This window comes from Amphibalanus amphitrite, unplaced genomic scaffold (assembly GCF_019059575.1).
Source record: "Amphibalanus amphitrite isolate SeventyFive unplaced genomic scaffold, NRLGWU_Aamphi_draft 000930F_arrow, whole genome shotgun sequence".
Classification (NCBI taxonomy): domain Eukaryota; kingdom Metazoa; phylum Arthropoda; class Thecostraca; order Balanomorpha; family Balanidae; genus Amphibalanus; species Amphibalanus amphitrite.
In genome coordinates this window covers 122,526-144,712 of record NW_024882424.1, presented here as the reverse complement: position 1 = coordinate 144,712, position 22,187 = coordinate 122,526, and the positions used below count along the sequence as shown (strand labels likewise).

Below are 22,187 nucleotides of genomic sequence, written 5' to 3'. Positions count from 1 at the left end.
ATCATTAAGGTCAGGGCCATGAAATTTTCAGGCTAGCTGTAAAAGTAGTTATCGCGATGGTACTGAAAGTTTCGTTGCGATCGGTCGCTTTTTACGCGAATTACTCGCGAAAAACCAAGGGTTCCGTTCGAAGATTCAGGCCCTGTCGCGCTAGAATGGCATATCGGCCCACTGTGCGGCGTCAGCCCGGTCGGACGGTCATCCAAACTCGGCTACTGTTATCGATGGTGACAGTCACATCGGAGGAGAATAGTCGTAAAACCCTCTCCCGTGTCACCATCGCCGACCTGGCGCAACCCCGACGTCATCCAGCGTCATCTCGGCGACATCCAGTGTCATCCAGTGTCACCCGACGTCAGCTCAGCGGTAAACCTCGGACCCCAATCCCACCAAACTGCTGCGGCCCGCCCGCACGCACAGGTTTATTTAACCGTCCGCTGCAGTTTACAGCCGGCCGCACCCCGCGGAGACTGGTGATGTCGCTGCACCCGCGGGTGCCGCTGGTCGCACTCCGCGGGTCAACACACAGCGGCGGGTTCGATTAGCGTCCGGACGCCGCCCGGACGGCTATTTTCGGTCCGTATATCATTGGGCGGCAAAACATCGCCAAGGTCGCTGATCTGTGCGTGAACGCAGCCGGAGCGATCGGAACGGGAGGGACTAGGCTTCCTGCAGCACTGCACTGGGCAGCGGTAAATAAAGGGCGGCGGCGTCAGCGACAGCAGCAGCAGCAGCATCGACAGCAGCGGCAGCGGCACCGACAGCGGCAGAGTTTGGAGCGGGCGGGCCGGGATGATTCATTTGTCGGCAGAGCGTCATTTATCAATGTTGGCCATCGCCGCCGCGCTGGGCACAGCTGGGCTAGCTGAATGTTGAGCGCGAATACCAAACACAGCAGATTGAGCCCTGCGGGACTAATCAGCCAACAGGTTTGAGGGGGAGGATTTCATTAAGTCTGTCACAGAATTAAACTGACGTGGCGAAACGGGTCAATTCAGAGTGTATGGCGCACGAGCGGATTGTAGGATATATGAAATCGTCGACCGAAATAGCCGAGATTGGTAGATAATTTCGCTGAACAGCATCCCAGGGGATTTGGTTAATTACGTTTAGAGCCAACAGTTCAAGGGAGTGATGGCTCTATTACGAAAATCCAGCTCTCCTGTGTTTATTTTGGTCGTGTGTATAAAACACAAACATCTTGTTCCTTGTTACATAAGCCATAAACAATTTTCATTATTTTAAACAGACCACCACTTTAGGAACTTACACAAGGGTGAGACTAAATGCTTACTTCGAAATCTAAGCTGCGTTGCGGCATTGGCGGTTATGTGCGGCGTGTATGCCGCATGATTAGTAAGCGGCGACCACTAAATTAAAAACTCAATAGCTTTGACCTGTTTTCAATGGATAACACTGCATACCAAAAATGTCCATCGCTCTCGTCATAGGATATTTAGATTTAAATAACTAACTTATCTACGAGTACATCATTGTTTTGAACCAAATTAATACTCAGCCGCGAACGTATAAGGTATAAGCCCTTGCCGTTTCGCTCCTGATCAAGCTAGAGCTTCGCGGAAAAAACGAGCGCGTTGCCCGTGACGAGAGAAAGCCGATGATACCCAATTTTAAGGTCCTAGGTCATCGGTTGACCTTCCAGGTCAGGTCAATGACCCAAAAGGCGGGAAAATTGGGACCTGTTAGAACGTCGTAGTGTGGCTGCTATGGGGTTTTTCGGGGTGCTGATCACGAATATCATGCTAATTTTGATCACAGATGATGTCTTTATTCATTTAGGCCAGGTCGGGTTAGGTCAGGTCAGGTCAACCAGTAGAGGTCCTGCCAGGTATTTGTAGTAGGTGTCAACCGCCTCTGACAGCCTCGTAACATGTTACGAAGGCACCAAAACTACTTTGTAAACGTTCATGTGGTTGCTTAATTCGAATTCAGCTCGAAAAAAAAACTGGCCTAGAAACATGTCAAACTCGAAAAAGTGAACCGAGGTCACCAAAGGTCAATGACCTGACCTGACCTTCAGGTGACCTTGACACCCACCCTAATGCATGGGGGCAACATCATATCACATGTTTGAACGCTTGAAACCACGAAAAGACTGCAAACGCGCTGCTAATGCGAGCCGACATACGCTGAATCGCGGTTCCGGCCAAACATGGTCTCGAAAAGTAGGTCACAGGTCAAAGGTCATTTGGGTCAGGGTCATGAAATTTTCAGGGTGGGTGTTAAATTGATCAATGCGAGGGTACTGAAAGTTTCGTCGCGATCAGCCGCTTTTTAAGCGAGTTATTCGCGAAAAACCTTAGGGGGGTTGCATCACCCCCCCCCCCCTGTGCGGGCGAGGTCATGTTTTGATAGCAAGACTGAAACAGACTTTTTTGGGTAGCCAGGAAATCGCATGCCAGAGCCTATTCAAATTCTTTTATCGGCCTTTATATGCACCAGTCGCATACAGGTACGGGATTTAGCATACGATTTCCAGACAATCGAAAGACTGTTTTGAGCCAACAAAGGAAGGAATGAGTGAGTTAAGTTGAAAGTATTAAAGGAAGGGTGCCACCTTTTGGACACAACGCAGTTTTTACAAGATTAGCCTCACATGAACCTAAAAACCGGCTTCACTTACCTATGCTCGAGACGGTCAGCATTGAATCCGCACGTGAAGTTATCATTTGCGAGTTTTGCTGCCAGCATTCGGGCAGGCAAAAATCTTCAGCACTATTTCCTCGTCGTGTTAAGGGTATTTTATAAAACATGAAATCAGCAAAGGTATGTATAAAAGTTATACTTTTGAAGCATGTTTTATCATTTTGAAAGGGTATATTTTTTCTTTATGGTATACACTTAAGTTTTAAAATTTTAATTGGGAAGTTTTTCTAGTAAGTTGCATGAAGGGTGAAGGGTTCCATAGATCTCTTAAGCATTGTAAAGGAAAAACCTTTACTCGACTTATTTGATGTTCTTTTCTGATGTTCTTTCTGATGTTCTTTTGATGAAACCTTTAGTTCAAATCATGTTATCTTCTTCCTTTTTATTTGTTCATCTTTTTGTCTCAGTTGCGCCATCAATGCAAATGGCAGAATGATATGTTGCCATGACAACAGGATATGCCAGCCGTCCTAGCTGCCACATCAAACGACCTTGAGTTGTAGTGGTGATATAAACAACGATCTTTTTTTTTTTGGCCAATGTATTAAATGCAATGTTTCGGTTTTTTGTATATTGTGGACGCGCTAACCACGTCTAAAAATTCAAATAAGTAAAATAGATTCATAGAACAAAAATTTCGGAAGGTGGCACCCTTCCTTTAATTTGGTTCAAAATGATGATGTAGATAACCTAGTTATTTTAAGCTAAATATCTTATGACGAGAGCGGTTGACATTTTTGGTATGCAGTGTTATTCATTGAGAACCGGTCGGAGCGTTTGAGTCTTTAATTTAGTGGTCGCCGCTTACTAATCATGCGGCATACACGCCGCACATAACCGCCAATGCCGCAACGCAGCTTAGATTTCGAAGTAAGCATTTAGTCCCACCCCTTACACAACAGAACACTTAGTAAACAACCGTTACCGTAATGTGAGAAGAAAACACGCGCTGTTGTGCTTATTACATGCAATGTTCTTGAATTTAATATGTAAAACATATTTGAGGACCCTGCGGAATTCCTAGCCGTAGATAAAACCACACTCCCGCCCTTAGACATAAGGCGAGCTGTGGCTCTGAGCGCTATACCGCCCTGCTCACTGCACCGGTCCCCGCGTCTGTCCCGGTCTGCACTCTGCAGGCAGTGGAGAGCGGCATCGTTCCTGCATCTAATGATCACCGGAGCACAGCAGCCGGCTCAGAACAGGCGCGCGCTGAGAGATATGGGCTTGTTTGGAGAGCGGCGCGGCACCCGGCGACGGGCGCCGCGGGTAAAGGTCACATCAGCTCTGCAATAAGCTCTGGAGAGGGGAGCATACAGGGACCTTCGCAGACGAGGCAATGTCCCTAGACGATGACGAGCCTCAAAACTCAGAGAACCTTGCTAAATAATACCAAGAAGAGACCATGATTCGAGAAAACTGCGATAAATATGTGCTGCCTACTTCGCTGAGAAATATCGACCACAGACAAGCAAAAGTTGTCCCTTTTGATTCACACTGTCAGCTATAAAGCGCGCTTTAAACAACAAATACACTCAGTCACTTTAGACAAAAGCCGCCTACGTACATCGAAGCGCGATTCTCTCTCTCCGATACTCTGCTGTGCTCGTTCGCAGCCCATTTGGCGCCTCTAACACTGGCCACCTGGGGAGCGCGTATCCCCTGAATCTGCACCGACGGCGATACTCTCCGGCTCTGGTAAAAGGAGCGGCGTCTCGGCCGGATCGATCCGGCTCCCGTGGGACGTCTCATTAGTGGCAACACGGCACAGCGCTGACGGGAGAGGCAGCAAAGCAGTCCCTCCCAGTGCTGACGGGAGGTGCGGCGGCGCAGACCGAGTCCCAGGGCTGTGGGCAGGTCTCTGCCAGAGCCGTGGGGAGGTCTCCCCCCTCCCACGGCTGTGGGGACGTCTCTATGTCCCGGAGCTATGGAGGGACTAGGAGGTGTCTCCCAGGGCTATGGGGAGGCGCCTCTCCATTCCCAAAGCTGTGGACCTATGCCCTGTTTGCTCTCCATCACTCCTTCTTCGATAACTGAGAGATTCCTTCTCCCTTCGAGACGTGAAGGACCGTCTATCTCCCACGCAGATGTAGAATCGCTCTTCCCCACTCCATAACTACGAGACCATCTTGCTCCGGAAGCTCTGAGGCCAGCTCTCTCTCTCTCCCTATAGAGCCGTGGATTCACGCACATCGACCATCCTCCATGCTCGGACAATGGCCCCAGACCTGTTATGTGGGCGTCGCGCGGCCAGTCTGCGTCCCGCGATACAGTCAGAAACGACCTCGCCTCGCGTTCCGAGGTCGATTTACGCAGGGCGTTGCCTTGTCATGACCGTTAGCAGAGCTGACAGCCGGGATCAGCGCGTTTCAGCCACTCAGCTTCTATGAAAAATGACTGCTGTCGTTAATGAACCAAACTAAACCACGATCGTGAGTGCTTCAAGTGGTAATGACCAAATGCGACGTGGGTGGAGGGACCAAAGCTCTATTTCGGTCGAGCAGGGCACGTCAATTAATATCACTTCAGGACCACTGCACGTCATCGCGGATTGTTGAGCCACCTAGACGCGTGACGGCCAGACAGTGAATTTCAATGAAACGCAGCCCCAACTAGCTGGATGAGTGATGCGACGTCCATTGCAGGATTCATTGCACCGACGAAGGTCAAATGGATGAATATAAATTAGGGCTGGTGTGGAGTACGAGAAAACAGAGCAGGAGTACGGCACAAATCATTGCATCAGTTCCGTGGCTCGAGGTAATGAAATTGCACTCGCAGCAGTGCCCAAATGTATCGACTTAACGAGACCCAGAATTAAGACTAGCCGCTCCTTTTATGGCCTACAACATCAAAAACATCACTCCAGAAAGGACGATCTCTGCGTACAGATGAAGTCGTTCAGATGAAAGACGAGAGAGAAAGCGACAGCGACATTAATAAGGACCTCAGTTCGCTTTCGTGGGCTAAGCTATTACGCCCCCCAGCGCACATTCTTAGTATGGTCACGTAAGCACTTGGCACTTCATAACGCATGGTGCGCTGCCTGCCTAATTCACGTCGCCTGGTCCATAAGTGTCAGTCTCCATTCAACTTAACTAGGCTTTTAGCAGAGGCAGAAGAATACTGTCTGGAGGTGAATAGGTATTTAAAAAAAGGACCGACATTGAATCTAACTTTAACACTGAAGGACTAATTTAGTGCCCACCCAGGAAGATTCGCCGGCTTCGAACCTTTGCTTGAAGTGTTGGCCTGGCACCTGAAGCTCTTATTTCATACATCTGATTGTCTAGCCCGATCCTACGACGCCGAGAGCCCCCGAGAGCGCCACAACCAGACAAGCTATCCCCGTTGGCACGCGCCCCACATGGGGGCAGGTCTGGCCGTCAGGCAGACGACAACCAAGCAATCATGAGCTCGTCCTCAATGATGACCGCGGTCAACGAGCCAGGTGATCTTATCAAGCTAGCCAGCAGTCGCACTACACGTGTCAGGGATCACGTCTCCCATGCTAAGGGTCATATCACACTGACCATTGTTCCAGGTCGTGTCAGACGAGTCAGGATGTCATGTCGCCAGGATCCGAGCGCCGCCAAGTCAAAGTGTCAGACCTCTGTCATTAGATACCGGAACAAATGACAAACATCGGGTGTGACAAGCGACCTGACAGCGCCACGCACGTGTATCTACATTCATTGACGCCCAGGTATCTCTAGTTCCAAGATAAGAGCGTTGTAAGAACTGTGCTGGCGTCGTATATGCGTTAACATTGCTTATCATGAAGCGATAAAAGCAGAGCCACTAAGGATGCTAAGAAGTTTGCAATGCTTTATCACGCGCGAGCTGCTTCACTGTCCATTTACTTAAAATTTGTTCTTGTTGCATTTTTTTCTGGATGTACTTCGTTCCAATCCTATCAACATCACCAAACAAGCACAACCAAAAAGCAAAAATATACATGATATCCCCTCCCTGACCCCTCTCCTCTCTCGCGCCCCGTTCCCTATCTGCCGCTGACCTGGTATCTCTCCTGGATGTCGGTCAGGCAGGCGTCCAGCATCTTCTGGCCGTCCTGCGAGCGGCTCTTCCTCGTCTTCTTGTACAGCCGCAGTGCCTCAGTCGAACGCTTCTTCAGGTCGGATCGCTGTCGTTTGTACTCTGAAACACAGACGGTGAGAGGTCAGGTCAGGCAAAGTTGGGTTATGTCTGGTGTCGTTTGTATCCGAGTTTCAGTGAGAGCCGCAGGACAAAATGCGGTGCAAGCGGACTACTGTTGATAAAATTGTTCCTTTGCAGCCGACAGGGAAAGTTCATATAGATTTTGTTTCCTCAGCATCTAAAATCAACAAAGGAAAGAAACCCAGATGGCCAATACAAGCCGCAGCACCTCAAAAATCTCACCGCGTTTTTGTTGTGACACAAAGAAGCAGAGGTCAGATAGGGTCAGATGGCCGGACGTTTGTATTCTGATAAGGGATAGATATACGATATACCTAGTCCCAGAATCTGATGGCCCGTCTGTCTGTGCCGAAACGGGGCACGGTCAGTCACGGCCGCTCGTTAGAGCGCTCACTCGGAAACTTTCTGTTATAACATAGCTTTCTCTGATGTCACAGATAACATGTAAGTTTCTACTAACCCCATCGCTTTAGTTGTAGTTTCATGGAGCTGAGATAATGTCACACAAGACTAATCCTCAGAAAATGGTGTCATTCAGAGGAGAGATGACTGAGCCTCATTAGCATCCACGACACTTATACGCCTCCGAGTGGTTACGGACAGCGCGTCGATCCATGAAACTGGGGACAATTAAATCTGCACTGGCGCCGCCGGCGACCACAGCGCCAAACAGCGGCGCACGGTGGGCGAAACTGGCGCGGCGGCCATCAAAGCGGCCCGTTCTGGGTCAACGTAACGGTAGGAGCCGGCGGTCAGCCCAGCTCGGAGCGGCGCGGTGGGAGAGGCCCACGGTGGGCGCCCCGGGCGGAGCTGCCGGCGGCTGGAGTAGTGGCACTACGACCGTACAGAGGTAATGAGCTGAGCTGCACGGCGGCGCTGCCGGCCTTGTGACTGAGCTCACGGCCGTTAGCGCCGGGTGAGCGAGCTCCCAGAACGTGTTGTTCCACATGTTGCACAAGTTAATACCTACACCGTGTTAATTAGTGCACCGAATGGGCGGTGTGCAGTTCTCGGTCCAACTAAAGCAAACACCGCGGGCAAAACAGGCCAGTAAAGCCAAAAACGGCACTCGGTTTACCCAGACTGTTTGCTTCTCTCTACATTGACGGGCAACATGATACTACACTCAGCAACGCTGCCAAAATTCCACATTCCATCAACACAACTCTCTACATAAATTCAACAGGAAACATCACCACCAGTCCTCCCAGAGCAGCACACCATACCGAATTCGCCCGACCATTTCGCAACCCGCAGTCCGTTCCAGCCCGACTCGGTTTTCCGGCCGTTCGCTGCGCCGTCCGCGCAGTCTGACCACATCGAGCGGCAGACGCGTTAGTTCCGGTCTCCGTCCGGTTCGCCTCTCACAGCCGGGCGGTGGAAACAGGCACGCACCCATACACTCGCCGCGGAGGGAGCAGCGCGCCCATACACTCGCCACGGACAGGGTGGCCAACCGTGACCGTACCGGACCACAGCCGTGACCGGAGCGCGGACGGCCGCGGAGAGCCGAGGCAGCGCCGCCGCCGTGGCAGTGGCCGCGCCCAGCAGCCGTGGGAATCTGTCTCCCACCGCTCCCAGACCGGTCAGTTGTCCCGACAGACGGTGGTCACCAGAGGACAGTGGCCAGCCGCGCCCTGGCGACGGTTTGAGCACGACGAGCACCCCCGCTGACACAGCGGAAGTGAGCTTAGAATGTCATCCTTTGAGATCACCTTGACTTTGAGATTACAGTAGACCTATGAATCTATCAACTGAATGGACGATGTCTGTCTCGATCAAACGCATGCATACATCCGACAAAAGCGTCTCAAATAATATTTCCTTATCATTCATCCCTAACCACTCAAACTGAATAGAGCGGACATCCCGTTTGGGGACTCTCAGCGACACGTTTCCAGACATCTCCCATACCTCCACGACGGAGACCATTTCGCGAGCGATGACGGAAGTGACGCCGCTTGTTTTGGCACTGGAGGCGTCTCGGCGCGGCTGGGAGAGGCGGCGGCCCGTGGCGTGCGACACGGCTTCTGCGGCACCGCCGGGAGTCGGGTGGAGATGGGAGGTCGTTCGCCTCCTGCCGCTCACACGCGCTGAGCTTACGGTGTGGAATAATATCGCACGCATTACGCAAGCAGCCATCACAATCAGTTGTGCTGTATGCTTTCACAATTAATTTATGATAAAACCGCTAAAAGCTCACGTGGTAAATCCAAATCAAATTTAAAACCGATGTGGAGCTATCCACGCCAAGAATACCCCGGGCAGAGCTACAACCTTGTGTATTTGGCGCGGCATCGTCAATTCCTGGCTTATCATTGGATGATTCGCAGCACGCCACAGTTTTCAGGCGTGTTTTCAGCCAGACGCGAAATCTCTACTGTCCGCTTCAGTCGAAGTAGCCCCGAGGGACTCATCAGCTTCGCTCGAAGCCTACACCGCAGAGTACTGGGGCAGGTCGTTATCTAGTCGCCGCCGCCACCCCTCCGACCATTCACCACCACCTGCCGTTCGGTATCCATCACCCTTCCCGTCTATCGCTCAACCCGTAAATTGGTCGCCGTCCAGCATGGGCCGTCCCCTGCACCCTACCACCCCCACCTTCTGCCGCAATCGCTTCCACGCCGCCGTCGCCGTCACTGCCAGTTGGTGCGTCGGCCGTCGCCCTACAGTCGACCGTTGCCCGCCCCACGGCGCCACCCATCGCCGCCGCACGGTCGCCGCCGGCGCGGCGGCTGCACTTCCTGTCCAATTTTGGCCAATCGCTCGGAAACTGGGCCACCGAGCTGTGGCCGCAGCGACCACGACGGAGACTGAGACTGGAGACTATGATGAGGGCATCTAGCGCTGGGTAGGAGAGTGGACTGCGGAGGCTTTCATCAGTCCTCGGCAGGGTACGATCTAGTGGTCCAGTCAGGGAAGAAACGACGCGGGTCGCCTCAGGTCATCGCGTCGAAAGAACGTGAGCGATCATCAGTGACAGAAGAAAGACTTCAGGACACCTGATCAGTGATAACCGTGTAGCCCTAGAAATAATGCGAGGCTCTGTAGCATTGCAGACTTCAAATAAGATTATCTGGAAGTTTGCTAACGGCGACGTTGCCTGTTATTAGCTCGTAAATGGCAGCGCTAAAACAGCGGCAATGGCGGCCGGGACAGTATAATTGCCGAACCGCGATCGCAGGCACTAATCAATGCCCCACATTCGGGGACACGCAAATAATGCTTTGGAGTTGAGCCGTCACTGCAAAATGACGGGCCTCTGATTAATCCAAACTTTGATTCCAATCAGAGCTCGACAAAGCCGCTTATCTAGGAACCAGACGCTGCGGGGAAGCCTGCGCTGCAAGCTCACCAGACGACGTCATTAGGTCAGTGTAGATCCCTCACGAAAACCGCTGTACGGCCCATCCGATCCCACACGAACTTCGTGACAGGTCATGACGTGTCGTGATGGTCCGTGACGCACGTCCCGTGATGTACGCGCCGTGATTACACTGTCACGAGTCACGAGAGCTGCTGTAAGTGCCGTGCAGCTCGGTCTACGTGACGGCTTCTCTGCTGCAGCCGTGAGTCACGGCCGTGTGCGGCGTGATCGGCGGTAAATGGACGACAAGGGACGACTTCCGACAACATCTGAACTGCTCGTGACCGATCAGAATTGTAGCAACGAAGAGCAAGAGAGGAGAGAAAGAGAGAGGCAAGAGAGATAGAGGCCTCATTTTTATCCGTCATTCCGCTCGCAATTAGTATGAATTAATATCACAGCGCCAAATCTTCCGTCGCTAAGGAGACACCCTCTCCCTTACCCAACACACTACATCATCTGCAGGAGACCATTAGCAGCTCAGTGAGTCAGGGAAGCAGCTCCTGCTGCTGGCGACTTAGGCGACACTACGGACCCCTCTCGGAGAGAACTAGGTCACTCTTCTCCGCGACCCCTCGACATCCGTACCAGCCTTCCTCGACTTCGAGGGAAACTCTTCTTCGAAGACAACCGGACATCTTTTCACAGACACTCATCGATACTCCTTCCTCCGAAGACACCCGGGCATCCTCTCTCTGCGACACCCCCCCCCCCCCTCCAAGTCGCCCCCTAGGCAAGGTCAGTGCCCCGACGCACTGGGTCGTTGTCAGTCTTCTGGCCAGCGCCCACGGCATATCGATCTAGCTGCCAAGGGGTCGGGAGAAGGGAGACGGATCAGCCCGCGTAACCAGGGCGGTTAGCCAAACGCAGTCTGGCATCGATAGGCACCGCTTAGGCATCGGTTAGGCATCGGTATGGCGCTGTCCAGATGCTGGATGGTCGCTGGGTAGGGCAAAGGTTAGACGCTGGCTACGCGCTCGCTGGGCACAGGGACAGAATGTGTCGCAAGTGGAGAGCTGCCAAGAATCTGATTGGGCAGCGATTACGTAGCCGCTGCGGCTGACTGGGCACCTGTACATCAGTTTTCCACCAGTTAAGCATGTGATCGGACATTGATTACACTCTGACGCCGGATCGACACCCGGAACAATCATCAGTCTCTAAGGGCGCCACTCCAACATCAGTCGGACATCAGTCAGCCGGGCGAGATTAATAACCAGCGGCCAGCAGGAACCCTTGGACTGCGTAACCCCGGGATCACAGAACCTCTCAACACTCATTCCAGAGCAGAGTCCATCCGTTCAATCAGCATGTCCAGAAACCTCTCTCAGAGCTGTCCAAGGGTCTGTCCGCGGAGTTTATCTGGAGCGTGACTCGAGGGTCTGTCCGACACAGCGCCGCGGCTATTGGACTGACCCAGACGATCAATCCACCCGTGATGGACGGACGAACGGAGACCAATCTGGTCCGAATCGCAGCCTTCCCCGTCGAGCTGCGGGGAACTCTGGCGTGGCGGCTGGTGGTCGAATCAGTCGGACGGAGCTAGAGCAGAGTAGCAGTTCGGATAGCTGATCCGAAAGGCTCCGCTAGAGACACACAGCTGACCAGTCCAGCAGTCCGTCCAACCGGTCGGTAAATCACGTCACGTCAACACGTGCGTGAACGGCTGGCGAGCGACGGTCACCGTTCCCTCGGCCGTACAACGTGTGACGGCGTGACGGCCCAACGTGACGGCCCGACTGCCGGCGGTGCGTCACGGGACCGAGTCGTGACGGTGACCGACCGGCGGGAAAAAGCCGGTCCACTCACCTCTGACCTGGCTCGAGCCAGTCCCACCGCCAGGCGATACAGTCATTACACTCCGGTGCAGAAACATGACAGACATGGATCACTACGACTGAGACGGCGAATGGAGAGGACTTGGTCAGGTTGGAGCGGACGCTGTGACAGGAAATATCAGCTATGCCCGGAGTAGAGCCTAGACAGGAAGTCTGAGCGAGCTACGACACAATAATAATCCAGACGTCCGGTGGTGTCACATCTGATCTGATGCTCTATCGTTCACAATCACTGACATCGATTTATGGATCCGGTCGGTCGAAGAACCTCTTCAGACCGTCAAGCCCTCCTTGATATTTCAACGGACCCTCATCGCAGCACTCTCGGCTGTTTCAACGGCGCCCCTTGGGGAATCGAGTCCCCTCAGTTCACCGCTCGGGATTATAGTCTCCAGACGGAGACCCAAAGACATACAGGGTGTCTCAAAAGTTCGTTTACACATTTCCCATGTCAATAAAGCATATAAGAACCGGCCAAAAATCTAAGGTTTTGGTGTCCGTGTGTACACTAGACAAATATGCATGCTTTGACAACTGATTCGGAAGGTTGGAAACCAAACCCTTTGCTGTATCTCCAAAAATATTTGCCCATACCGATTTTCGTCACTCCGTCAGCTGCCGGAGGCTGATAAAAGGTTACCAGCTTTCAAGCTCTTGTAGGGGATTCCCCTGCAGTTTCTGCGTCGGATTTAGGTTTGACGAGCTCCCCGGCAACATCCGCTTCTCCCTGAAAGCCGACAGCTTGCATCGACACCATCCGTGAGTATTTTGTAGGTCTTCTCTGGCGCTAACTCCTTCATGAATGACTGGCGCCGACTTCCCAAGCACCATTTTCCTTTTCAAAACAACCCCATTCCTGAACAAATGGGAAGTGCCAGGGGCAAAATTTTCGCAGAATATCGTAGCAGAATGTGTCGGCCATCTGTTTCTTAGACACATTTTGCAAATTTTGCAAATCCCGAACGCTCGTCATTCCCAATGCCAAGACCTTCGCTGGGTTCCGGAGTGTTTTCCTCAGGAGAGGTTCTGCTTTGTAAACGGCCAAAACATGTCCATCGTGCGGTTTTGTCCGGATTTTGTGTGTAAAAGAAAGCTATTTGCTCCTGATCTGCCTCTTGAAACTTCGTTAGATAAAACTTTACATTAATTGACACTTTTGTAGGGTCACTTGTCCTCGGCATTGACGATTTTCGCATTATTTTCCCTCAAAATTTAGCGTTATAGATATAATAAACAATTTTAAATGATATTTTGTCTTTATTTTATGATGACCTGCAATTTTTGAAACTGGGCCCGTATTCACGTCGGAATTTTTCGTAAGATTTATCTTACGATCGCTCTTTGTCGTACGATAATTTGGTATTCACGTTGGCATCGCAGACAGTTAAGATTTATCTTACGATCAAAATTTTGGTCGCAGACATTTGTCGTACGATCGATCGTAAGTGCGATTCACGTCGGGACATCTTAAGTCGAATCTTAAGATGATCGTAAGACCTTAATGATGAAGGTATTGGGAAGATACGACTACTCACTGAGCTGTCGTAAGACGTCACCTAAAGCCCTTTTTACACTGCCGAATTTTGGTACACGAATGTGCACGAATATGCAAGTCATCCTATGTCGCGGACCGATTCGGGATCTTTCTTCCAATGTCTTGGCATTTCGCAGACCAGTCGTTGTCCACCGCGCGACTTTTACGGTTCGTCACGACCGCCACGAATATTTCATGAAAAATGAAAATTTCGTGGCCGTTCGCCAAACTTATAATAAACGAACATGATCGCCAAACAATCGCCGAGTCGCCGCTTGCATCAACTTAGGGGTTGCATCAACAAATCTGTGCCGGCGAGGGTCATTCGCTCTAGCCTGTCTATCGAAAGTCATTGCTAAAAAAAAAAAAACTGTTGGGGAACTTTCACGACCTGAGACGACCTCAGGGACATTAGGATGGGTCAGGGCGCAATTTTTCGATTCAGGGTGTCGAGTATAGCTGTTTCCCGATATTTGACGTTCGTCCAAAAGAGGCGCCTTTTAATTTTCTCCTCCTGGCTTGAAATAGAGAGGGCGCAAAAATGACCTGACCTTAGGTCACATGTATGGAATTTCCGAGATAAATATCTTATAGATACTGTTACTCTTATCAATCGCTGAAAGTTTCAAGCAGGGATGTGGATCCGTGGAAATTTCAGACGGCTCCGGCTCCGGCTCCGGAGAAAAAAATCGGCTCCGGCTCCGGCTCCAGTTCCGGGTGAAATGTCATGGCGGCTCCGGCTCCAGCTCCGGCTCCGAGTAAAATGGTCCGGCTCCGGCGGCTTCGGCTCCGGCTACGGCTCCGGTTCCTACTCAGTACATCCCCTATGCGATTAATTAAATACGGGTGGGAGAAAAAAAGGCGATTGGATTGGTGCACGTTGCTTCTGTGTTTGCGTAACAAGGCTATTTTGAATAGGTACCACATATTTTATTGCCTTGTACTGTCAAACCGAACTATGTCAATATTTCTTTTTCCTCTTCAAAAGAAAAGAGCCGGAGTCGCCCCCTTTTTTTGACGGCTCCGGCTCCGCCTCCGGCTACGGGCTATGTTGTTTCACGGCTCCGGCTCCGGCTCCGGGCAAAATATGCCGGCTCCGGCGGCTCCGGCTCCAGCTCCGGCTCCGGCTCTGCACCCCTGGTTTCAAGGCGATCGTGCAGTCTGTGTCGCTATGACGATTGAAAAGCACTCTAGCTTTTGAGGTGAGGCCACTTGACGTGACTTGGTGACCTGACCTTCAGTGACCTTAGTCTAATATTTTCACAACGCGTGCAGAAAAAAGTTTTTGAGATACTTGCGAAAAACCACAGAGTGGTGTCTAAACATCCCCCCGCCCGTCATGGATTAAGTAACGCGGAAAGGAAGCCCACCTTAAAATGCATGTTTTATCGATTTAGTCTTCATATGATCATTTGTAATATAGGTAATAATATAGTTTCCATAATAATAGTAAAATAATTTCCATAATAACTTTGAAGCATACTAAATCTGTGGTACTTTTATAATGTTAGGAATACCTAGCTCACTAATAACCGTTTGAATATATTTCGTTTGCTGTATCATTTGACGGAGGATCCATTTTCTATGTCGTCCCGGAATATGCTGCTAAAAATCAAATCTTCGGAACTGCTACGACATCTTAAGTTGGGTCGTAGGATGAATCCTAGGACTTTTGACATGAATATCAAATTATCTTAAGATTGTCGACGTGAATTAGAAGTATCCTAAATATCCCGACTGATCGTACGATAAAAAGTTAAGATGGTCAACATGAATACCAAATCGATCGTACGATGAAAATTGATCGTAAGATGTCGACGTGAATACGGGCCCTGGGTATCTGTCTGTGAGCTTCTAGTCAGTTTTCAATAGTTAGGACTGCATTTTCAGCTGCTTTCCGGAGCACGAGTCTGCTGCGGTACAAGGGTCGTTCAAAGCGCTGTTAGTCTCGCATGGTTTTGTCCTTCAAAAATTTTAGCCACCGTTTTTATTAGACGACCATCATGTTGTACTCATCCTCGCCGACACTTTGCCATGTGTCATTTCCGACCTAACCATTCCCATTACTCGTGAAGCAGAGAGTTTCTCAGCCGACCCGAGTATGCGACCTCCATTTTCATGCCTGATCCATGGTCAGAGGTGAACCCTTTTTGTGAGCTCATGAAGGGTCGAATGCGCTTGAAAACAATGAAGCTGCTTGAGGAAGGTTGTTACCAATGCCCATGCAAAATTTCGACTGTTAATTTCTTGTTGATTCAGAATTATTGACAAAAAAGCATGGCTGGTACCTGTAAACGAACTTTTGAGACACCCTGTACACTATGAATGCCGACTGCCGAGTTCCATTCCCCAATGAATTGCTGGCGTTGTCTAAAGCGATGGCACTGTGGTCCGATATATGAAGTCGGCATACGGCTGAAGATAATGGTATCGTTTCAGGGTTGGACGGTGCTGAGCGGAGTCCTGAATATTGTAATGCAGTGATGTTGGAGATACGAACGTCACGCATGTGAAATGATATTCCATTAGCTTATCTGGAGAATGCATCCATAGCTCACGCGTCAAGACATTTGGAACCTAAACAAAGGCAGATTGACTTTGAGAACAATGCTCCCAAAAGAAGTCTCTCACATACCCTTTGCGTATTCATCGGTCGCTGATTTCCGCCGAGTGACGCCGACGAGCCCGTTTTCGCATTACTTATTCACGGCACATTCAGCACCAGCGCCCGTATAATCTCACCCGGGCAATAGACCCCAGAATGATTGGGTTCGATCCGCTACGACAACCGTGGTAGGGACCGGTCGAGCGCGTTGTTTGCCGCGCCGCGCCACTTTCGCCGCCGTGCTCGAATAATGGGAATATATGACGATCGGGCGCCGCATTAGCGCGGCGGAGACCGCAGTGTCGCCGCTCTGTGAGTGTGAGCCCAGATGAGTGTTTTGGAGTCAACCAGCGCCTTGATGAGGTTCCATTCCGAGTTGTATCACAGAGAAGGCTACAATATTACTTCTCATCCGACCCAGCGCACGCACCAGTGTGTGCTGTTGACAATTTCGGGAGACTGGCAGGGCGCGGTGATGTATTGTGATGTAATATAGCGACCGGAGCTGACGCCAGCTGTGTGACAAAAACTGCACCACATAGCGAGCCAGCTGTGACTGTGGTAGCCGTGCAGCTGACAGAACTGAGCCTATTTCTGCGTTAGTCACCCGACCACAAAGACAACACGACGTGGCGTAACATGACAAATTACCCACGAAACAAAGCGTGTCATGACAGAGTGGCGGCGCTTCGTCTTGCTCCAGATTCGCCGCCGTCGTGGCCTTCTCTCTACGCATACGTTGGACCCATCTTTGGCGTCCATGTTAGCGGGCACATGGCCAGGGGAGGGCCGCCCACTGGATACCTGGGAGCATCTGCCGCACACCTGGCCGATAACGGACGGATCGGGGGAGGGACGGCAGGGGAGAGAGAGAGAGAGAGAGAGGAGAGAGAGAGAGAGAGAGAGAGAGAGAGAGAGAGAGAGAGAGAGAGAGAGAGAGAGAGAGAGAGAGAGAGAGAGAGAGAGAGAGAGAGAGAGAGAGAGAGAGAGAGAGAGAGAGAGAGAGAGAGAGAGAGAGAGAGAGAGAGAGAGAGAGAGAGAGGATCGAGCCGTGCTGTGACAATAGATCTCCCCTGCCCTCTCCGTGACCAATGATGGTCGGTCTGCGTTGACGCTGACCGTAGGGAGGGGCCGCCGATGGGGAAGGGGGAGGGGAGGGTAGCGTGCCACCGCCCACCTGCAACTGTAGCCCCCTCAGGCACCGGTGGCGGGCACACGATACGGTGAACGCCGAACGGTGACCGGTGTGACACGGATACCGACCGGAAACCGGTGCAGGTGACGCTGTGGAGTGTGCAGTTGTGTTCACTGTGCACTAGTTATACTGGGGAAGGCAGATGACGCTGCTGGAACACAACAATGGTAGTGCCACCGGCACGTTCCGAGCTACCGGGACAAGGTCGAAAAAGGGAACTCTTGATGTCGACATGAGAAGCGTGGAAGCTCTGCAGCTGTAGGATGGCGCTTAGGGAGACAGCAAGATTGCACAGCATGACGAGAAAATAGTGAACAATCATGAACAGCCTGCCAACGGTCTCCCGTTGAGCCTTCGACGCGAGGACGGCTCCCAAAGTTCGTCTGTTTGAACAGCCGAAGCCGGTGTTTCCCGAACGGAAAAATCCGGCTCAATGGGCTCAGCTTAGAGTGTTTCTTCTCAGAAGTTTCCGATGAGCGCTTCACTGCTAAGGAGCTTGCCAGCGTCGAGTATCCTGTTACGACCAACGGGGCTCCGTCGGCGAGAGCGAAGCCTTCCAGACGTGCCACACCGAGTGTGTGACCGGACATGGACGGCTGAAAAACTCCAACAATGGCCAGCCGCCGGTCTGCATAAAATACCCCACTAAGTTCGGCCACCATAGCCTGCCTGCCCACCGCCAAAATAGCCGGCCAGACCCTGTTGCCTGCCTTGCGCCAGGAAACGCTTTTGGCTTTTTGTGCGCTTCCGCGGTACCGCACCGCTTCAGCGAGCTCCATGAGCCGTGCGGATCAAAAAGTCAATGATGGTGGTGGCGATGACGGTAATGATGATGATGATGGCGCCTGAGGCATGCTCCCATAAGTCAAACGACTGGGCCTTGGCGTCTATAAGGTGCGAGACGGGCGGTGCAAATGGCAGACATCGCCGGTGATCGTAGAGCATTGCCGGTCAACTTGGTCTCATCGCCATACAACACCTCAAGAACGCCTGAACGCCTACAGCGCCGGTATCATTTCTCACCATCAGAGACCATTCTTCAGCCACGCTTGTCGCTTTACACGAGTGGATTGTTTACATTCATCATCCACCTTTCACCGTGTGAATGGATGTAATCGAATAAAATTGAATCCCACCTCGGAGAAACGAGTAAGCAGAATTGTCTAAACCGACCACGCAATACCCTTACTCCTGCACCACGATCTAGCGGTAGCCGCTATCCAGCTATCGCGAGAGCACTTTACAGAACCACAATGAAAATAGAGTCTGCTCTACCAGTGGCGCTTCTGAGCGAACCTCTCTACCATCAGCTGCGGCAGCGGTAGCGTAACCGATCCGGCACCAATACAGCCATTCGACGGACAATAGCCCAGCGGAGCGGACCGCGGTATAGCCATCTGCGGCCGGGCGGACGGACGGGCAGACGGGCGGGTGGACGGGCAGACGGGCGGGCGGGCGGGCGGGCGGACGGGGGACTCAGTCGATACTACTCTGCCCACTGAGGCGCGGTCTATCCCATCCCGTGCTCCGCTGAGAACAGAGAGCGGGCCACTGTGTTCGGTATGGTCAGTAAGGAAAGAAGCTGACGAACTCACCGGTTCCCCCGAGCGACATGGCCGGAGTCTGGTCTGGTTGGCTATTTTGATGGGCAGGCGGTGGCCGATGGTCAACGCACTTTTAGCTTTTTACTTTTAGAAACAAGAGATACCTAACGTAAAAGAGACATTATTAACCGTTCAAAGCGTCGCAAAGCAATGTAGTCATTCATCATCCCTCAGCATTGGAAAGCGTTGCGTTGCACTAAAGAACGCGAAACAAACGACCTTCCCCACGCGGCTGGCGTGCCGAACAAATGACTCGACACGATCTGCTACTGGCGGTTTGTGAGGTCACCTTACGGGTCATCTGTTCACGCGGCAGTGACACCTTGAGTGAACACATTTAACGTACGGTCGCCCAAAGTATGATGACGGGGGTCAGAGACCTGATCGAATATTGATCTGGTCATGAACGGGCCCTTTGGCGGTCTTCATTAATTTACGCAGAAAATCCATGGCGAACTCAATGGCATGAGTGGAATTCCGTTGGAAACGGTCAGGTCAGTCATGCGGACACGTTAGATCTCTCTCCCCAGTGGCAGATTCACGCCGAAACGTTAATAGCACAAAACCTATCGAACGTGCCGGCAGAGCTCAAGTTCTGCCATTTCCAGCCGCCCAAAACGCCTCCTGTTCATTATTCACTCGCTCTAGTCTCGCTGGAAGCTAACTGCATTCAGTCTGCTCGTTCAGCATCCGAGGGACGTCAGGGTCTTCCCAAGCCAAGTTCTATTTCTGGTGATAAGTGGCTCGCCTGTAATCTGCCTATTCAATCGCGGGGCACGACGCGTGCAGTATCTCCGATAATCCGCAGATCCAATACCCACTCCCGACCACCTCCCTGGCGCTGGCGGACCGCCTCTACCAGTTCCCACCGGTAATTCGCCTCTGGTAAGCCGCCCGGTAATACTGCGCCACCACCGCCGCCGCCGCGCCGTCTTCGTCGCAGACGGTGCAGAACGTAGTGCTATTTGCGTGCAGTGGCGGCGTGCAGTGGCGGTGGCGGCTGGGGAGGCGATGGCGGAGACAGTGGTGGGGAAGCCACGGCCCACGGGTGAGCGGTGTCGCCCGCGACGTGCCTGGCCGCGCCCGCCGCCGAGCGTGTCGAGACCGGGCCGGACCGGACTGGAGAGAACAACAGGAGCGCGCGGCGGACTGGACAGATTAGGACCGCGCGGCGGACCAGACAGAATGGGACCGCGCGGCACGGTCGCGGCGGACCAGACAGAATAGGACCGCGTGGCAAACTGCATCCGGACAGGACCACGCGGCGGACCGGACAGAATAGGACCGCGCAGTGGACCGGACAGAATATGACCGCGCAGCGGACTACACGGGGGCAGAGCGGATTACCCATGCTGCCCTGGAGAGACAAACGGACCGACAGAGAGACGGATGGCGAGACTGACCGAAAGAGAGACGGGTGAACGAAGACGGAGAGACGGATAAAGGGCGCAGACGAGAAATACCGGGGAGACGGAGACCGGGAGACATGGAGAGACGGTAAGCGGGAGCGAGGCAGACACGGGAGATGGGTGCTCTGATGGAGAAAAAATAGCACGGAGTAACAATAGAACGCATAGCAAAGCGAGATCCTTCTACGATCAGTTGGTAAAAAAAAAATATAATGTGCCGCTTGATAAAGGCAAAACATTACAGTCGGACCCGTCATTTCAGCGTCAGAGGCAATAAACTCACAATTTCTCAAGTTTTGGAAATAATAGACACCCACTAACACGACGCGGGAGGGAATTGTTTGAAAATCCCGAGACTAGCGGCGAAACGTCCCAAATGGGAACGGATCTGTCTGGAAATGAGTCGAGAAATTCGGCTCTGAAATGTGTGCCTTTCGGCGAAAATCAGTGCCCGATCTCCAGCGGGTAAGTGGATCGATACCGCACAAACGGGGCGGGCTGCCCCTGGTTGCGTAGCGTTAACGCGCCCTTAATATATAGTGTGTGTGCTTAGAAGACGGCAAACTGGCAGCCGTCACGCTTATTAGCCGTGTCACGCGCCATTTACCGTACCGGTCTACCCTGGCCCGACGACCGGCGTCGGGGGCGACGGGGGGGGGGGCGGCGGCGGGGGGGGCGGCGGCGGGGGCGGGGGCGGCGCTGATGGACGACCCGTTCCCACACAATCGGACAGCGCACCGCTACGCCGGCCAGCCGCTGCCAGACCACCGATATTCAGCCGGAGAACGAGTGTTTGCTTAGGCCTCTGTCAGATTGACGTGGCCGATTATTCCGACTCCGAGGAACGGGTTTTAGGAGGTCTCACTAACAGGGCGTCAGAGCTCTTCCTGGTTTATCAACCGGCGGTCGCGTGGCATTGTGATCTTGCTAAGCTGTACTGAGCTCAGATATATGGGAAATATAACGGACGGGCAGCTTTTGAGCCGACCCACTAGGCTTGCTGTCGTCTCTGTTTATGCACCGTGACAGAGCATTGAATCACTTCGCCGAAAACCGGCTAATCTCTTCCACGAATGATGATGTTTTCTGTTGTCAGTGAGCCAAAGCCCAGTAGAATTGTCGGCTGTCCCCAGTAAGTCGGGTCTAAACTTCGGTTTACATAAGCCGCGGAACACGAAATCCCCAGCTCTGACCGTGTCGGTGGGCGGCGGCGGGACTAACTGGCGCCGGGAAGACCACAGCTCTAAGAAGCACTCAGTTACCTACCCCTCTCTGTCCATCCCATCCACTCTCCCACCAAACCGACAAGAGCACCATCACCACGGCCGCCATTTCGACCGAAGCTGACCATTGTATCCAGCTGCCCAGCTGCTCGGTCATCCAGCTGCCCATCTTTCTGGCTGCACAGCTGCCATTGACGGCCAGCCGTGTGTGACGATGATAGGTATCGTCTCAGCAGTGGGGCGAGGCACTATAGAGAGTCAGCGGTGCGCCGAGTGAGTCGTTTGAACCAGGCGGTTTTTCGCGAGACGACCGGCGCCCCGCCAGAGTCCATCGCTAACTGCAGCGGGGGACTGATCAGGTGAGGAACTGGACTGGAAGATGGACGAAACGGACTGACCGCCAACTTCACGCTCGTCGCCGAAGAATTGGTCGAAATGGAGAAGCGCGAAACGATCGGGAAACAATCCCGATGTTCACTGCCAGCAGTGCGTTTCTGACTAGTCGAGCATTCGAGGAGTATTCTGAAGTTTGGAACTGATTGGGATTATTCTAGGAATGTTTTGGA

The 22,187-nt window shown here is 52.4% G+C and overlaps 1 protein-coding gene across 1 annotated transcript in view; it reads right to left on the bottom strand.

The window, feature by feature from the left end:
• Positions 1–22,187, bottom strand: part of LOC122368180 (protein MTSS 2-like) — an 82,595-nt gene that overhangs the window by 13,532 nt on the left and 46,876 nt on the right. Inside the window, exon 7 of the mRNA XM_043341881.1 lies at positions 6,686–6,825. Coding sequence (XP_043197816.1) covers positions 6,686–6,825 — 140 coding nt within the window. The remainder of the gene's footprint in view (positions 1–6,685; positions 6,826–22,187) is intronic.